General features: G+C 36.2%; 1 protein-coding gene across 1 annotated transcript in view; it reads right to left on the reverse strand.

Moving 5' to 3' along the window:
• LOC122805961 (renin-like) overlaps positions 1-19362 on the reverse strand; it is a 109244-nt gene that overhangs the window by 21335 nt on the left and 68547 nt on the right. The window contains exons 4-6 of the mRNA XM_044076202.1: positions 12831-12949; positions 3645-3841; positions 2787-2909 (exon numbers count right to left, since the gene is read on the reverse strand). Of these exons, the coding sequence (XP_043932137.1) occupies positions 2787-2909; positions 3645-3841; positions 12831-12949 (439 nt within the window). The remainder of the gene's footprint in view (positions 1-2786; positions 2910-3644; positions 3842-12830; positions 12950-19362) is intronic.

Genomic DNA, 19362 nt, shown 5'->3' on the forward strand with positions numbered 1-19362 from the left:
CAGGCCTCAGGAAAACTAAGTTCACATTTTCCAGTGTTAGTATAAACCTATCAAAAGCAAGGCAGGGTTCAAATGCAGAATACAGGTAATCATACAATGAGCTGTGTGAGTCTGTGTATATATACACACACACATTTATATATGACACACACATGAGTAATCTCGTGTGTGTGTGTGTGTGTGTGTGTGTGTGTGTGTGTGTGTGTGTGTGTGCGCGTGTGTGCGTGTGTGCGTGCGCGTGTGCGCGCGCATGTGTGTGTGTGTGTGTGTGTGTGTGTGTGTGTGTGTGTGTGTGTGTGTGTGTGTGTGTGTGTGTGTGCACGTCTGTGTGTGTGTTTGTGTGTGTACACTTTGCAGACAAATGCTTTATCTATAGGAATACAATGTAGCAAGATGGGTTTGTCTGCTAACATACCATTCCTGTGCCTTATTACCTACATAGTGCATGCTCTTGCCAGATGAACCTCATCTAAGTTCATGTTATTTGCCTATAAAATCCCCCAATAAAACAATGAATAAATTAAAAGAGAATAGAAGGCATACGCCACTGAAGAAATGGGTAATTTGTATCAATAGAGGGGAAAAAAGTCATTTTGCTGATTAGATTGCTTCTGTCAGTTATGCAGATGTGACTTAGTATTGTATAAAAGTGGGTTAGTGAAAAAATATTATAGCTGCAGAAATGCCCACACTGTGATATTGATGTCCTGCAATATGATGCAGACAGCTGTCCTGTTCAACCCTCAACAAAAGGAAATTTCCCAGCTACAGTCAGATGTGTGTTTTATTATTGTACCAGCAGCTTCCTTTTGTATCTCCCAGCAGCACTACATGTAAATATGAGAGGTAATGTCAAACCGTTATTAATGAATGAATGAATTTGATGTTTTGCTAGATCTCATGGAGTCTATATAATATGTATCCCCCTTGTGTACTCATGCACACATTTATTTGATACTTTCCCAGTTGAAAGCTTCTTGTATTTCCTATCTCAAAGCCCCCTGCCCACCTTACAAATGTATGGTGCTAACCTAGCCATAACCCTATATCTACTCTTCCCCTAACCCTAACCCTTACCATAATAGTATTCCAGTTTTGCTGTTTGGATTTACATATATAGGGCTTTTTTAGTGTGAGAGAAGTATTCACTGTTTTGTGATTAACTGTTATGTGTTCAGTATCTCATGAAGTAATTATATATATATATTACATATTAGGTGTATGTATTTGTTTGTTCAAAAACCTAACAAAAACTGGAGTATAAGGAATCTGTAGACTATGCTAACTAAAAAAACAATATTAATCTCTGACTAAATACAGTTCATTGTATATTTTGCTGCCAGGTAATTGCCACTCATCCATCTTGGATACCTGTCAAAATGATGCAACAACAGCTAAATTATGTCTGTGAATCCCTGTGACCCTTGTTGTTATCTGTTTCAAAAATTGCAATAGGGCCTTGACTCAAAAAGCAGACCCATATTCTTAAAATTTAAATTAAAATTGAAATCTTATCAAGTGTAAGAAACTAAATTATGTTTTTTTATTTAAATAACTTTTGTTTTGAGTTTGTGTGGCTTAGGGTTGTTTTGATGTATTTTATAATATTCACTGCTTATTTAAAAAGCATTTTGTCATCAGCTGATTAGGTAGAGGGTGTGTTATATCATGCAATTAAGTATGTAGGTATATAAGTGAGCTCTTTGTTTTAACTTGTATTACTCTGAAGAAGTCTGTATATCTTTTGATGAAAGTGCTCAGTTTTTAATAAACATCTTTTTGGTGAAATTCGCTTGTGGACCCTTGGTGTTTGTGACCACTTTTGGTTTGTACCTCTCCTACTCCTATCCTTTGGTGTTTTGGAGTTCCTTGGTTCCAGCTCCATATTCTTGTTAAAATTAAGAATTTTATATCAGTGAAAACTGCCTTTTTATGCTCCTTAGGAATGCAACATGGGGGGGGGGGGAGTTGGCATAATGGTTAAGGTGTTCACCTTGCAAACAGAAGGTGCAGGGTTTGATTCTCACATGGCGTAATTGGCTAGGCTTAAAATGGCCCACAAGGGCAGTTAGCCTAGTACTAACCTATGAACCTATGGGAAGACATGTCCTAAGGAAAACATTTGAAGGCTATCATGCTGACATTAAATCTCAATGTTTCTAAGATTCATTCTCACAAACAGAAACCGCATCTGAATAACAGAATTTAACATAATACTGAGGAACAGAATATTGGCAGACTACAGCATGCAAGCTGACTGCAGTAGAATGAGCTGTATCATAAAACAACCTACATGATTAGTGATATCCCAGAATAACAGTGTTATCTGTCAGACAGAATGGAGCATGCCATGAGTAAAGTATAAATGGAACAAAATATCTAGCTGCCAAAGATTAGAATGCTAAAATTAAAAACAAAAAATAATAATAGTTTATAAAAGATTTCAAGAAGTCTGCCTATAATTACCACAAATACCTTTTTACTCATATAGCTAAAGACCTTAGTAAGATCTGGAGGTCTTGGTTTGATTCTTGGTAACTTTACAGTAAATCTGCTGCAGTAACAGTAGAAAACGTTTAAATGTTACTATTGTAAGATTCTGCTATTAGGTAAGCCCAGCTGCCTCCTTACTCAGGGGCACAATTTACAAGTCACTACACACACACACACACACACACACACACACACACACACACACACACACACACACACACACACACACACCTCAATAAGTCATTAAATAAGAAAACCAATGCTTGTTTCTGTTAATCAAATGTTAAACTCACCCTTTCATTTCAATTTGCCAATATCCTTTCTTATTGGTGTACAGATAGTGAAATTCTCCAGTGTAGTAGTCTGGGTCTGTTCCTCCTAAAATTATTTCACCACCAGGTTTCAGGCGAGGATTTCTATTTCAAAAATGCACAATGCATAGAAGACAAATAGAAAACAATGTATCTTTTATCGCCGTTGTTCAAAAACTTCCCCGAAGAATTACAAAATGCTCATTGCAACTACATCCTGGTGTATGTATTTTGATTTTTTTTATGACGTTAGAATATTCTGCTTGGAACAAGGCAATTTACAACAAACCTGGCAAAAATTAACCATTTACAAAGAATGGAAGAAGCTTTCTATTAGCAGGTATCTAATCAACAGCCTGCTAAAAATCTGTATTTTTTTGTTAATATTGGAGTCAATTTATATTTGTACTTTAGCCAAAAAGCTTTACAATACCAATTTAAAGATCAAAGTATCATTTGTAGCCATAAAATAACATTATCTATGAGTGAAAATGCTTGTAAATATATAGATTGCACATTTATTTGTTTATTGTAAAAACTGATAAACCTTTCCTACCATTTCCATTTACAATAGTTGTTCATGTATGAAATGTATAATATTCCTATGTAAATGCTCATCCATTAGGTCAAGATAGTGAAAGTATATTAAGTAAACACAAGCTGTGTCAATGACTGTTTTTTTCCACTTTAAGAGAAAGAATACCCAGATTCATTGATGGGTTAAAAATCTAGTTTGAAGCTGAATTTTTAAGAACCGCTATCCTTGCTAGGTATCTAATATTACATTGTAATCAGAAGTATTAAGTCGTAGGTCAATATTTAATTCCTAAAAAGACATACCTGCTATAATATACTGAGAAAACTTCTTCCTGAAGAATCTGTTCTGATATAATACGATCAAACACTGGTGTGATGCCATCAATGGCTACATTGGGATAGCCCATTCCAAGAACACCATCAAATTTGGCAAAAACAAATGGAAAGGCAGGCATTGCTGTAGCTTCAGCAAAGACTTGGACAACCTGAATTCCAGCTACCTGGGGATGTAGAGAAAGACAACAAAGGATATCAAATCAGGGCATATATAGTTATGAAGGAAGTGAGCAATAAATTCTGTAATAAGCATTTTATTAAGTAAACCAGAAAAATATAATTATATTACAGGATAATGAGATTTATTAAATATCTTTTAAATGTGGGATGGTATATAAGCCCAGGATGTATGTAAAATGTAACAAAGGGTATGTAAATAAAGCTAAGAATGGCCTGATGTTATACTTTGTATTTCACTGAACCATCAGCATAATTAAATAAACAATCATTTAGAATTCCAAATATTGACTGTATTGGTGATGCACTGTAGCAGTATGGAAAGAAGAAGCAATAGAATGAACTGTGAAGTAGCATCCATATGTAAGCTTTGGTGCAGGACCAAGCCTGATGGTTCCTTTACCTGCACTGAATTAGCCCAGTTGCTCCTTGGTCAAAGGAACTGGGGATTCCTGAGCAAACTAGAGCCCTGCAGCCCATTTTTTCCAGCCTGGATGATAGTCAGGTGGGAGGAATTGTGGCCAGCTTTATTGCTCCTGGAGGGTAGCATGCCCTTTTCCCCCATTGGAACATCCCCTCCCCCTCTTCTGAGTTCCACAACAGTTGCTTTCCTGAGTATTCAACTTGACTCCCCGTCTATCTTACACATGGCAGTGTAAACTTGATAGACTCAAGATTCATGGGGTTAGTCCCCTATTGCTATTATTAGTTATCATCCACGTGGCAAGCCAGATCCACCTCCCTCCCTCCAAGATAGCTGATCAAGCCTTGGCCACTCACTCACATCATCCCCTGCCAGCTCCTACAAGTGCCCAAGCTAATATCCAAACTCTGATTGCCTGTAATGTAGTCAGGGCATTATCTGTCTACTCAACAGAGTAGCCACATTATATGGGCTTCTTGAATATAAGATTATGGATGGCAACATAGAAGGCCAACAGCCAGGTTAATCAGCATACATAACTTCACTGCAACTTGGACACAAGTTTACCACTTATGCATTTGTATACATTTTACAAATGACCCATCAGTTATTCCTTCAACATCAGTTCTTCACTGAGAGACTTTAGTTACAAGGTATCTCTTAATAGCAACATGTCTTTTTTCACAAAGCATATCTTTAAGAGAGTCTAGTTTTCTAGCTATTAAACTTCCAACATTTGAAAGGCATATCTACACCTCTCTGTCATAAACCTGTAATACAACAGTCAGATCTCAAGACTGAAATGACACCATACCTTCTCAAGGTCTGCAACTTGCAGGATTCTCTTAATATTTATAGGTATTCCGTTTACCTTTTATTGCATGCAGATTTCTAATATTATGCTTACACTTTTTTATTTATAGGTATTCCGTTTACTTTTTATTGCACGCAGATTTCTAATATTATGCTTACCCTTTTTTATTTATAGGTATTCCGTTTACTTTTTATTGCACGCAGATTTGTAATATTATGCTTACACTTTTTTATTTATAGGTATTCCGTTTACTTTTTATTGCACGCAGATTTCTAATATTATGCTTACACTTTTTTATTTATAGGTATTCCGTTTACTTTTTATTGCAAGCAGATTTCTAATATTATGCTTACACTTTTTTATTTATAGGTATTCCGTTTACTTTTTATTGCATGCAGATTTCTAATATTATGCTTACACTTTTTTATTTATAGGTATTCCGTTTACTTTTTATTGCATGCAGATTTCTAATATTATGCTTACACTTTTTTATTTATAGGTATTCCGTTTACTTTTTATTGCATGCAGATTTGTAATATTCTGCTTACACTTTTTAAATTTCTGAATCTCCTCTTCTTCCTTCACAGCGAGTTATCCCGTTAACTACCAAAGATGTCAGAATCTCGTATGCCTTATTTACTATTTTATACATTTGTCTTGGGCATCATTGACAAATATTAGGATTTCCTACTTTCATTTTGTGTAAATACTTACACATTTATACGTTGTGATTTTGGAGTCAGATCATTACAATCTGATTTCAAATCGAGAAACTAGAACATTTTTTCTAGATGTTTTTGGAGCACACCAAATAAAAATCTATTGATTAGTGGTTAAGATGTTTCATTTTAATTATTTAAGTTAAAATATATATATTTTCTGAACTTCTGTAAGGATCTGAGGCTTTAGTTTTGAAACCGTATTTCCAATATAGATTGTTTTAAATAATTTTCCCATGGAAATTAAGACTTTCAACAGACGTAGAAGCATATGAAAATGAAGAGTCAAAACTACTTCCAGCATCACATTTTAATCTATGATTGAAGTTTTTCCTTAGTGCTAAATTTTTCTGTCTTAGTGGGCTTCTATTGAAATCGCCAACAGCCATATTTCAAGTACTGCTGTAACTAGAAGATAAACAGCATATTACATATTACTCTTTCAAGGCATGTTATATTTAACTTCCATGCCAACAACAGCTTCTCTTGCTAAATTAACAACCCCCCCAAAATAAAAGTTGAAGTGACATATGGAGTTTCTATGGTGACATTTTTAACACCTAAAGCTATTTACATTTGGCAGTCATAAATTAAATTTACTTGTATAAAAACACATGTAAATGTGTGTAACCATGCAACCATCCAAAACTAGTAACCAGTCAAAGGTCCACATAGTCCTGGACTTCTAAAGTCACCAGTAAGTTCATAATATCATAAACTCAGATTGAAATATAGGTAAGACTCTTGAATGCATGTAAATATGAACTTTAATACACACATTAAGTGTTTTCATCTACAGCACACTGGATTTCCTTAGAATGTTTTAACTACTATGCAGTGCTACTTAAATTAATTCTAAGAGCAATCATTAAAAAGTCAATTAATCAATTAAACAGTTAAATAATAAAAATGTCTACATTACATATTAATATCACAAATACTCACTAAAACTGCTCATTTACAATATAAATGCAAATATCAAAACACACATTTAAAAATCAGCATTAGACATGAATATAACAAAATATAACAATAATAATTATCCACATGGTTTATTTTGCACATTTCTTTCCTTTCTTTACTTTGCAGCCCCCATTCTAAGAACAAGTTGAATAGAAGCAGGTTTGTTTTAAACCTGGTCTAACTGTTAGCATCCAATTTAATTTGCCAGAGCAATTCCTTATACTACAGCCTGTTTTCCCAGTACCCCCGCCTTCAGAATTTGGGTGAACAATTTCCAATATACCAAACTCAAATTTCATAAACCCTCCACATGTCAGTGAATGTTTATAAAAAGCGTTATTCAAATAGGCCCTTTTCATATCACATAAATACTTGTATAAAACAGACTATATTCTTGTTTTGGTTACAATTTGACTACCACAATGCACATTTTTCAGTCTAAACTACATTTTTTTGGTAGCCTTAATTTTTAACTTTTTTCATTCTGCTATCAGTTGACTATTTTTCAAAGAATTTCAATTGAAACTATGAGAAATTATAAAAAAACAGTGATGTAAGTTAATTGCCTAACAGCTAATTGGTATTATATTAAACTGACTCTATGAATATTGCATATCATTGCTTCCAAGGAAATACATTTATAATGCAGTACTAATACTTAATTCAGGTAAGAGTTGTGAGGTAATATACTTGTTCAATTCTCTGTATTAACCCACTTTATTAATCATCAGCTGCATATCTCCTGATAGGTAAACCACATCTGGGATCAAAACTACAGAAGTCTTAGTAGTGTTCCTAAATTCCACATCCATATATGTAATTTTTCACAGAATGAATTTGTGTACGGGACAAGGAGAGACCTAGTTATATAGAACATAAAAAATTCTGCAACTCAAATTGTTTGTTTGGACATAGCTTTGCAATACATATCTCCCCTCCCCTACATACAAGCACACACAGACAAACGCATTCTTTTGAGACTAGAATCACCACACAAATTGCATGCCTTTTACAATGAAATGCACACACATTTATCCTTTGTCACTGATGGCAAACTGTGGTTTGTTAATTCTTCTTGTAGGAGAGGCTAGTTCCCGCTTACTCCCCCAGCTGGGTGATTAATGAGGGAGCCTCCATTACAAATGGAATTAACATAAAAGACAGTTTACCAATGTGATTATTGTGCCATGTAATATGATCTTAAATTCGACTATGCATTCATTGTGGGGTAGGTGTAAGTAAAACAATACCCTCCACATTATTTTACAATAATCATAGCTTGAAAATAAGTAGTGGATATTTATGATATTGTTGTGGTGAATTCACCTAACTTGGTATAACCATTGACATACTGTGTGAACCTTATAATTTACATAAACTGATCCAGGGAAGGTAGCTATATTAAAACTATATAAGTATTTCATATGCATGACATTGCAAGGTCCTTATGTCAATTTCTGCATCATGCAAATCAAAATAAACTGTCCTTGATTTATTCAAGCTTAATGATCATTGATTCTGTTTGTTTTGCATGGTAAATTCTGGGGAAAAAAATTAACATCCAGCTATATTGACATATATGTGAGAGCCCAGTCTCGGTGGAGTATTAATAGAACAGCTGCAAATTAACTGACACCTGTACTGCAGAAGTAAAACCAAGTGGACCTGGTGCAGTTGAGCCTGCTGCAAACTGGTGCTCATAGTATCTCCCCTCTGTTTCGTTGCTGAATTGCTTATCCAATCTCTCTTCCCAGTCCTTTCTAATCTTCTCTGATTCTTATTATAATTTTGCATTTTTGGAACATATGCTTTCTCCTTTCATCTTGGAAGCCATACATAAACAGCATTTCTCAAACTGAGTGAGAAAGGTTCCATCACTGCATTTCATGTAACTTTCTGTAGAAATCAAAAATCTTATTTCAGACTCACAGGTTAAAAGAGAAAATCATTACTATTAATTGATATAGGTAAACTATATATTTTTTTTCCTTTACTGTAAATCCATGCTCACCTTGAAAGCATCTATGAAATTCCCATCTTTAATCCAGTTACTGCCAATGTCATAATATTGTGCTTGTATTGCCTGTGTTCTGATTCATTTTTTTCTCATTACTCTAAAATTATAGATGGCAGGAACAGCTTTCCACTCCTTACACTGCCTCTTAAAGGGCCTATTGTATTTTATACATTAAGCTAGATGAATCACTAGTTCTTTACATTCTCTGTAGGTGTGTGTGTGTGTGTGTGTGTGTGTGTGTGTGTGTGTGTGTGTGTGTGTGTGTGTGTGTGTGAGTGTGTGTGAGTGTGTGTGTGTGTGTGTGTGTGTGTGTGTGTGTGTGTGTGTGTGTGTGTGTGTGTGTGTGCACATTCATGTGGGATTGTGCAGATAATGGGCAGATGCCTTGTTCAGGATGAGGTGTATGGCTCCCATACCATTCTGGGAGAGGTCCCAGCTCTCTAATGATCCTGCACTGGATTAAGTGGGTAACCAGAGAATGAATTAATGAAATATTAAACAAGAAGGATACTTCATTACTTATGTTTCATTTTCTATATGCAAAATTTAACATGCTGTCTCCTCCTCTTCAAATTTTGTATAGTCATCTCAGCATATCACAAAGGAAAATGATATGCTTCCTACGGATAATATGCGAGTAACATTCCAAAGCAAAGACAGTGCAGTTCTGTCTTTTCTCTACCCTGCAAAACCATAACCACCATCTGTGAGATCTGTATCAAAGGTTATTTAATGAAAGGCAGACAGAATCTGTAAGAGCGGAGAATATGATGCTGGTTGCAGGAGGTATGGAAGGAGACAAAACACACTAAATTTATTAGTAATTACCCAACGTGTCAGGGTGGTGATGGTTGACTGTCTCTCTGAAGTGTATATTATACAACCTCATGCACTAAAATTTGTCAGGCTGAGTGGTTAAATGATGGGGACTGTTTGACTCTTATGTTGGGTTTATCACAGTACACTCTATCTGCATTTCAGATGGCTGTCACATAAAAGAATTACTTTTTCACCAACCATCAGTGATGAGAGTTTTCTATGTCAGAAGCACATGGGTAAAAGGGGTGTGCATTATATAATAATATTACCTTTACCATGATGCAGTTTCAGAATATTGCAAGTTCAAATTTCAGGGAAAATTACTGACAGCATTTCGTCAACTGTAAATTAAGGGCAAGCAATGTGAACCTACAAGACAGTAGTAAGGTGACACGTGGCACTCTGAAAGTCTGTAGTGATGCCATCAAGGTACATTATTTTATTTTCACAGTTATTGGGTAGCCATTATCTAATCTTAGTATTTTATTTCCTACTGCCATAATAAATGAAGTACTTGTAGGAAAAAAATATCCAAGAATGTTAAGCACATAAAAATGTGTAAATTCTGTTTGCAGTGTGCTTGATGGAAGTAATATTTGTCATCACACACCGTATTCACATGAAAAGCATTATGCATAAATCAATGTGGGAGACTGCTGCTGAGGTTAAGCGAAACAGTGATTGATGGCAGCATTATCTTCTGAACTTTGATTTCAGTGCAGAGCATGGTGTTGACACTGTCAACAATGATGGCAGGTTAGTGGTCATGATGTCCATTAGATGTATTGAACTACCTCTGTAGTAGATTAGACTGCATATGACCGAATGCTGCTGTATTTGTGCAGAACACAGTGTTGACACTGTCAACATTGATGGCAGGTTAGTGGTCATGATGTGCTTTTAGATGTGTTGAACCACTTCTGCAGCTGAGCAGACTGTACGTATAGGCAATACTTCGAAGACCTTTCTACTGCTGTTTCACATACACAGCACTGTCTCCAATGGATGCTGTTGTATATGTCCAATGTAAAAATGCTATGACAGAATAAGCTGTTATATTTACTTTGCACTCCTGAACTACTTGCTTTTTAAAATCTGTGCAGTTAGAATTTTATGACAATAATTAGCATTCCATTAATCTCAGATTATTTCCTTAATCTTAAAATCAGCTACATAAATTAATCCTTGAGCATGCTTCTCTCTTGGCATTTCTCTCTTTTTTTCTCTCTCTGTTTTGATGGTTCATTGGGGTATCTGTGCATGTTATTTTCTCAGTTTTGTGTTCTCTACTTTAATGATTTGTTTTCTTGATGGTGATCCTGAAAATGGTCCATTGTAATCCATATTGTAACTGTGTGAGCACATTTAAAGTTATTTTATTTGTGCTGTTTACTCTTAGAAAAACTATATAGTCCTGCTGTGGTTCATATCTTAATCAAAAAGAGAATATAAAATGCGGAATTGTACATTATATTGTCAAATTAGTCATATGACTTTCTTTATTAATCCAGTCTTAATGAAATTGTTTTATTTTTAGTTTATTAATCTATGAACCAGGTAAATAAACTTGTTATCATGGAACATTTTCATGCATGCCAAGGGCAAGGGGCAGTTATGGATACTTCTGAGGAGCCAGTTGACCAGCACGCCTTTAGAAATGTAGAAGTAATCCAGAGTACACTGAGAACCTATACATGGAGAACATGAAAACTACAGAGAGATGATGACCTGAACATCAGAATCAAATCTCAGACCCTGAAGTTAAGACCCTCATTTTAACAAATGAACAATCATGTTAAGTTTTTCTGTAATGTTGTAGTGCTTTACTATGCATGAATACCCACAAATGTACATCAATTTACGTTCATTTCAAGGTATTTAAAATCAATTATTTGCATTTTCTTTGTCATTTTTTTCCAAAATACTTCAGGCTGGGATTTTCTTTTCTCATGTTATCAAATGCATAATGCTTATACTGATGCATTAGTGTTCTGTGTCATTGAAATTTGCTAGCTTCCTGTGTTAGTTAAAGTTCTGTAGCATCTCTAGAATTTAACACTGCCTTATGAGTTCCCCCATATTTTCGGTAATTCTCTATTATGTAGTAATCCTAAATTGTGTACTTAAAATTCATGATATAAGCAAAGTCACCTCCTCATGTCAAATTGTTCTTAATTTTTTTTTATTAATTAAATATATTATGTACATAAGTTATACACATAGCTATGTAATATATCAGTGACTTAATTAAAAAAAAGATTTCTTAGCCAGCATTATAAAATATAGCCTTCTAAATCCACTAAAAACCAAGAAGCAAACAAAATGATAGTATTACAAAGTAGTATTGATGGCATTAGCCACAAACCATTCAAACCACATCACTGCATAAATAAGAATAGACTAAGAATCCCCTCTTCTTCTAAAGAATTTGGTTATTTTTGCTGTATTAATATGTAGATATATTTCATTGACATATAATAATATCTACAAGGTCAACCACAACCTAACATTATTCTTTTAACATGTTTAAAACTGTAAAAATCCACAGACAGATCTCAATCCTAACTACATGGCTTGAGATAGCCCTTATGGATATGTGCCTTTACCACTAAATTTTCAGAATTAAAATTATTTCTTTCATGATTACATCCTAACTTAAATACCTTTTCCCTAAGTAAGGAGTTACTCGAGCAATGCTTCACATCAGTAACTATCCTTAAATGATTTCCCTTGACAGTGTTTAATGTAAACACTACTCTAACAAAGGGAAATTTTTACATGATGCCAGTCACAAAATAAAATAGCCATTTGGGTAAGGGGTCACCTTCATTTTTGTTAACACCTGTTACCATTGTGCATGGTTTACATCTCTGATGCAGTCAACATACTATATTGTCAAATAATTATTATAAAACAGTCAAAGTTTAAGCAATGTTTCTGTGGCTTAAAGACTTCAAATTGGAGTTCAGTACACTAAACAGTGATTGTGTACAGATTCAGATGACTGTGTAACATGACTAAAGTCCATGAGTATAATATAACTACAAACTAAAATAATGGCAACAGATAAGTGGACTATAAAAGTAGTATGGATGAATAGCTTCCCCATGAGATTAAGAAAATAGCTTGTGCCCCCTGATTACTTCAAAATTAGGTGGAACAGAAAGACTGGTGTGTCATACATAGATTCATTTAAGAGAGAACCATGGTGGCTACTCACTGTGACAACATCCTGGCTAAGAAAACCTCGGACTGTTCCAGAGCCGTACTGAATGGAAAATGCTGTTCCATTTGCAACATATGTCTTTGATTTAGATGAGTCATAGCGGTTGTGTGAATCTGAAAATAATAAGCAAAAACCATGACAAGTCAAAAAAGAATATAGACGTGTAAAGTATATTCGACTGCCATTTCATTCTCTCTATATAAATTTGTCAACATACACATTATCCAAGATGGAGTTATGAGAACAGGTGCTACCTCATGCAGAGATCACCTTACACCATCCATCACTTGATGCCTTTATTGTGCTTTGGGATTCATATCGTTGGTTGAACAGACCTGTTATTCTCCTTTCTAATATTATGAGAGCCACTGATACTCTCAAGTCACTGCATTCCTTTCCTAGGGATGCAAGGATCTCAGAGCTAAGTATAATTAAAGAAAAAATGCAAGAATCTCCTCTTGTTTATGGGGTATGGGGGATAAAGCTGAAATCCCATATACTGAGTTCATAGTATTGTTTATATGAACAGTGAGTGCTATTCAAAACACAATGTGTATCTATATTTTTCTAATGGTACTTTATGAAAATAATTGAATGTAAAGGTAGGAAACTACTACAGTATGCCAAATTCTTCCAGAAATCTTGTTTAGTGGTCACACTACCCTTCAAATGTATTTCTGATTTTTTTTTTTTAGTTCAAAGACCCCCCCCCACACACACACACACACACACACACACACACACAAAAAGGCATTTTTATGCAATCTGCAAAGCTGTCAGATAAAAAATTACAGTAAACTTTGAAATTACATATCTTCAGAGAATCCACTGCCGATGACATGTATTCCATTGGCATCTGACTCCCCAATGTTTTCTGTCATGTCACCTTTCCATGATTGGGTGAACAATTTGGTTATACTGAGAGACTGAAGTTCTAGTCAGTTGCAGGGTGTTTGTTTTTTTGCCATGGTAGTGTGATTATGGATTTGGTATAAAGGTGATATTGTTTGCAAAGTCCCTCAGATAGAAGTGCAGGCAGGCTTATTCACATACAAAAAGTGGGTTTCAATACTTTTTGTTTTCAGTGGTTTGAGTCCCAGTCTTTCAAACAGAACCAGTTCTAAAAGTGATGAAAATGTGTAAAATTCACCGAATGTTTTTTGATATTCCCTCTGAAGTTTGATAGCATAGGTTTTGTGTAATAGGTTGTGAATACGTTTACATTTTGAAATAAAAGGTTCAAGTGCCATAGTTTTATAATTGACATTACTCTATGTAGCCAGATTAGAGCTCAGAAGTCTAACTATTGATGGTGGCAATTGTACATATAGGATCAATTGGATAATTATGAAAACTATATAAAAAATTGCTAATCCTTCATTTAGAAGGTTCTACATTGCTGATATACTCCTATATACTGGTCATTCGGTATTTAATAATGGCCATAATATAGTTACAGCACCTGATATTGCAGACTCATTGTTTGATGGAGTGCCAAAGGGCTGGAACAGTTAACTTCCTGAATGAAATAAAACATGGCCCATAATGTCCACTGGTTTAAACAGATCTTGCAAACAGATGATTTAAGTATAATACAAAGAAGAAATAGTAGTCTATTAATTATTAAACTAAGCAAGACTCTCATGCAAAAAAAAAAAAGAAATTGAACATTTAATGGAACAAGAATATGCACATCACGTTTTTATTGCTTTCGTGTGGGAGGTAGATGCCATGTTCTAATGGAAAACTGTGTAAAACCAAAAATCAAATTGTCATGTCTGAGGCTGCCTGCTGAATTCTTCAGATGGGAGTTGAAGCCTTGATCCTCCATTGACTTTTATCTTATGTTTTATGACTGTTGCATGTGTCTTGAAATATTTTCTTGATTGTAACACTTGTTTATTTGCTGTGCCTTAATAATAGCATACTATATTCAAATAAGCTATGCATTCTTGATATGTATAATGTATATGATCTAAAACCTTGCCTTCAAAAGGCAGAAGTCCCCTGAAAAGATGCATATATGTCAAAACTAAAGACATTTTAGATAAACACAGGAACTCAGGAAAGTATTTACAAAGAAACTGCAACCCCTCTCCCATTTCAAGACCTATGAAATATGTAAATTATATAAAAGTTGAGCAGCATGATTGCCCAGTGGTTAAGGCGTCTACCTTGCCTCCTTAGGGTTTGGGATACATTCCTGAACTTTGGTCACTCTCTGTGGTTATCACTGTCCGCATCGGTTTTCTCTTGGTACTCCAGTATCCTCTCGGCTTCTGACAGAGTAATTGATTACTGTAAAGTGAACTAAATATACATATGTGCCCACAGACACAGACATGCCTACCCTTGTGACCTGGGTAGTAACTGAAACAGGTTTAAGACCATTTCAGTTAATCCATTTACAAATATATGGATTCAAATCACATTAAATAAAAACCTCCTAACTTAAAAAAAAAGTTTCAGTACAATGACTGAGAACTCTGCAGTGATGCCAAAGCCTTTTATAATGCAATGAATCTAAAAGCTTTATTCATTGGATATTAATACACACTCTGCAGACAAGGCTCACAGTACATCTGCCGGATAACCTAGTTTATGCGTAAAACACAGATGAAAGGAATTACGGCAGGAAATATATTCACAAGTTTGCTCCAGCATCCCTCAGTGGAACAGGATGAACATATTTTTTCTAAAGATATATTAATGCACATTGGCCCACAGTTAAGCAACAGGTTAGGGTAGATGGATGGTACATTGTCAAGGAATAACAACCTACCTTGATTAGCTTGTAGACAGAGCTAAGACTTTTATTGCAAATAAAATAAGCACTGTATTTCAACTTTAATTAAAAAAAGTATTAAATGATGGGGATACCGTATTTACTTTATACCCAAAGTACCTACCATGTGCACATACACACTTGCAAATCACTGGCTGTTGCTCCTTTCCTGTTCTTTCTTTAAGTGAAGAAATGTTTGTTTACTTAAAAACAAATAAATAAATAAAGCTATTATTTTAACTGTGCATTGGAGCTGGTGACAGCTGATAGACAGACGCATGGTGCCAGGTCAAAACATTTGTTATACATGTATGGCACAGCATGCAGCAGAAACACCAGAGTTTCTGGCCTTTTAAAAGGGTTGTCACTGATATCCACCAGTAACCTGAGGTAATGGTAAAAGAGGAAAACTGAGGTCCTTGTTTAATCTAATAAATATTAACTAAACTGAGTGTTTTTTTTAATCTTTGCAGCCTTTGTATTAGTCTATTGTTACTGGTTAAATTTAATATTGTCCAGCCGCCAGGACCAAACTGAAGATGCAGTACATCAAGATTTTTAAAATGTGGGAGTACTACATTTGCTTTCTTTTTACAAAAAGGGTTAATGGAAATTTGATATATCTGTGAAACAGCCTATTTAGTCTGAAATTCTTGGACTGCTGCTTGCATTGAAAGTCAGATGACTCAGTATTGCTTAAGTGAGTGTAGCTACTCTTTAACTAATGATAATTAGTCCAGTCTTCACTACAGCGCAAGCTTTGAAGTAAAAACATACTTATTCAAATATTGTGGTAATCTATAATTGGTGAAATACTTATGGAAAATTTGTGACTGGTTAAAACTATGCAGTGTTTTGATTTCAAACATTAATATAATGTTGAACTAATTTCAGTAGATGTTATTACCTGGAGTTGTATTAGTGGAAATAAACGGAGCTGTCTCCTCTTAAGTATTAAATAAATTAATGTCTTTTTGTTAAAACCATGAGTATAAAGGTTTGTTCTTTACAAGAAGAACAATACAGATTTTAAAGCAGTAAATTCCCTGCCATTTGTACCTCTGATTTTCAATCAAATGGCATTTGTTAACAGTTTTAATTAGTTTTAGCACTTGAATTTGCTTATTTGTGCTCAGCACTTGTTCAGAACTTGTTGTAAGCACTAAATAAGCTACAAATTACTACAGCACCTAGAGGTTTTTGTACTTACTTTCCTCACTTGCTTAGAGAAAAACAGCTCTTGTACTCACTTTCCTCACTTATCTAGAGGAAAATAGTTTTTTATTCAGGCATGTCCAAGGGTCAGCTCCCAGTGTTCTCTCCTGTCTATCTGATGAATCTGGGCATCTTGGGGAAATGTAGCAATTGCTTCATGTACACAGACAACCCTCTCCTCCTACCACCCAACACTACAACCTGTGAGAGATGCACTTATCTAGCTAAAATGGAGGTAAAGCTCTCTCCAACCAAGATTGAACTTGACAGTCAAGAGGAGAAGGGAAACACTTGCACCACACCATACTCATCACATAGTCCCACTAAACCTGCGCCACCAAAATCCACACATAGAAACACAAAAACATTCGCGGAGACTCTCAATAATAATCTTCTCAAGCTACAGAGACCTCCAAAGCAGAAACGCAAGCAACCTCCACCCCCCAACACAACCCAAATGACACATAGCTCACAGACTCAGTGTGCCACTCAACCGCAGCTCATAAGGCAAAACAACGTACCCAACACACTAGTCATAGGTGACTCTATAGTCAGGCACACTGATGTCCCACTCATCAGGCTAAACAAGGAGAAGGTTACTGTCAGCTGCCTGTCAGGTGCCAGGATCCGCCACATAACCCATGCACTCAGGTCACTCCACAACAAGTACAAATATGACTCTGTCAATGTCCATGTTGGTGTGAATAACCTGAGATCTACCTTCCTGGACTACATGACAAGAGACATGGAAGACCTCTCTGATCTTGTAGCCCAGGCAGGTATGACCCTAGCCCTGAGTAGCATATTGCCATCGCCCAGAATGATACCACAGTACAAGGACAAAATGATTGACTTCAACAATTGGCTAAGCTTCTGGTGTCATTCTAAGGGGATCCAGTATCTGTTTGCCTGGGATGACATGGTCGACAGACCACATTGCTTTGCCAGAGATGGCCTGCACCTCTCATCCCTGGGATTCCAGATACTGGCTAAGGCTCTTAACGCCCCTATAGTGCCTTTTTTAGGCAAGGTTCAAATGGCAAATTCACCACCATAACAGGAGCAGGCAAGCAGAAACTGAGGGCAATGCTACTCAATGCTAGAAGTCTAAATCTCAAAATGCACTCCCTCGAGGCACTCCATAAAATGGAGAACATCGATATCTGTGCACTGACTGAGACCTGGTTTCAAGGCTCCAGAGAGCACCCCTGCATTACCAGGCTATAACTCATACCACACTCTTTGGCCACCTAACCTGGATCGGAACACCAATGGCGGAGGTGTGTCCATATTCATTAAGGATATCCACACCTCCAGGCTAGTTGCTCAGCATAATGCATCCGAGGTTATCCAAGTGCAACTAACTCTGGGCAAAACTGCAATCCAAATTGTAGCTACAGATCCCCCACCATGCCCCAGGATTCCCACTCCTCTTTTCTTGATATACTGGAAAATATTAGGGTTCAACTAAACACCCTAATAATGGACGATTTCAACTACCCCACCATTAACTGGGAAAACTACTCATGTACCAACTCCTTTGTGCAACACTTTCTGGAATTCATAAATTCCAATGCCCTGGATCAGGTTATCCACTCCCCCACCTGGGGAAACAATATCCTAGACCTAGTCATTGCCAACATGAGTGACTGGTGTTCTACACCTGAAGCCAACTCCTCATTGGTCAGATCCGACCATAAGCTAATCACCCTAGTTATCCACATCTCGTCCCCACTCCCCATTAAGGAAACCATGGTAATAAATTTCTCCAAAGCCAACTTCATGCTTCTTAAGACAGAAGTGACGAACTTCACGACACCCATGCAGATGGACAATACAGTTATGACTGCTGAATCCTATACAAATGCACTCTATTAGCACTTACACAAGTGCATGGATCATGTTATCCCAAACAGAACCAAGACACTATCCTCCAAAAAAAGAAGCCAATCTGGTGGTCCCCTGCCATAAACAAACTCTACAACAGAAGGAATAAACTGTTGCAAAAGAGAGTAAAATCCCATGACTGGAGGAGTTCCCTGATCAGCCTCAGTAAGAAGCTGAGATCCCTTATAAGATCCTCCAAAGCTAGCTACGAAAACAAAATTGCCACTGATTCTAGGGACAACCACAAAGCATTCTATAGCTATGTCAAAAATCTCAATGGCAACACCCAGATCTGCTCTGAGTTACACCACAACGGCATGAAAATTACAGAACCAACTGATATTGCCAATATCTTGGCAGATAGGTTCAGTGCTAACTTTACCCCCCCCCCCCCACCCTCTAAAGGGCCCATATCTATACAGGAAGAATGCAGAGTCCCTGTAATCACAACTATGCAGGTAAAAGCTGCACTCTCTAAAGCCAAAAACACAGCATCCATGGGACCGGACAACATCCCAGACTGCATTTTACACGAACTTCAGAACTAATTGGCTCCCCACCTAAGCACCAATTTCAGTCATAGCCTCACGTCAGGTTTTGCGCCCACTGAATGGTGCACAGCAACAGTTATCCCACTCC

This window comes from Protopterus annectens, chromosome 7.part0 (genome assembly GCF_019279795.1).
Source record: "Protopterus annectens isolate FY-2018-M chromosome 7.part0, PAN1.0, whole genome shotgun sequence".
NCBI lineage: Eukaryota > Metazoa > Chordata > Ceratodontiformes > Protopteridae > Protopterus > Protopterus annectens.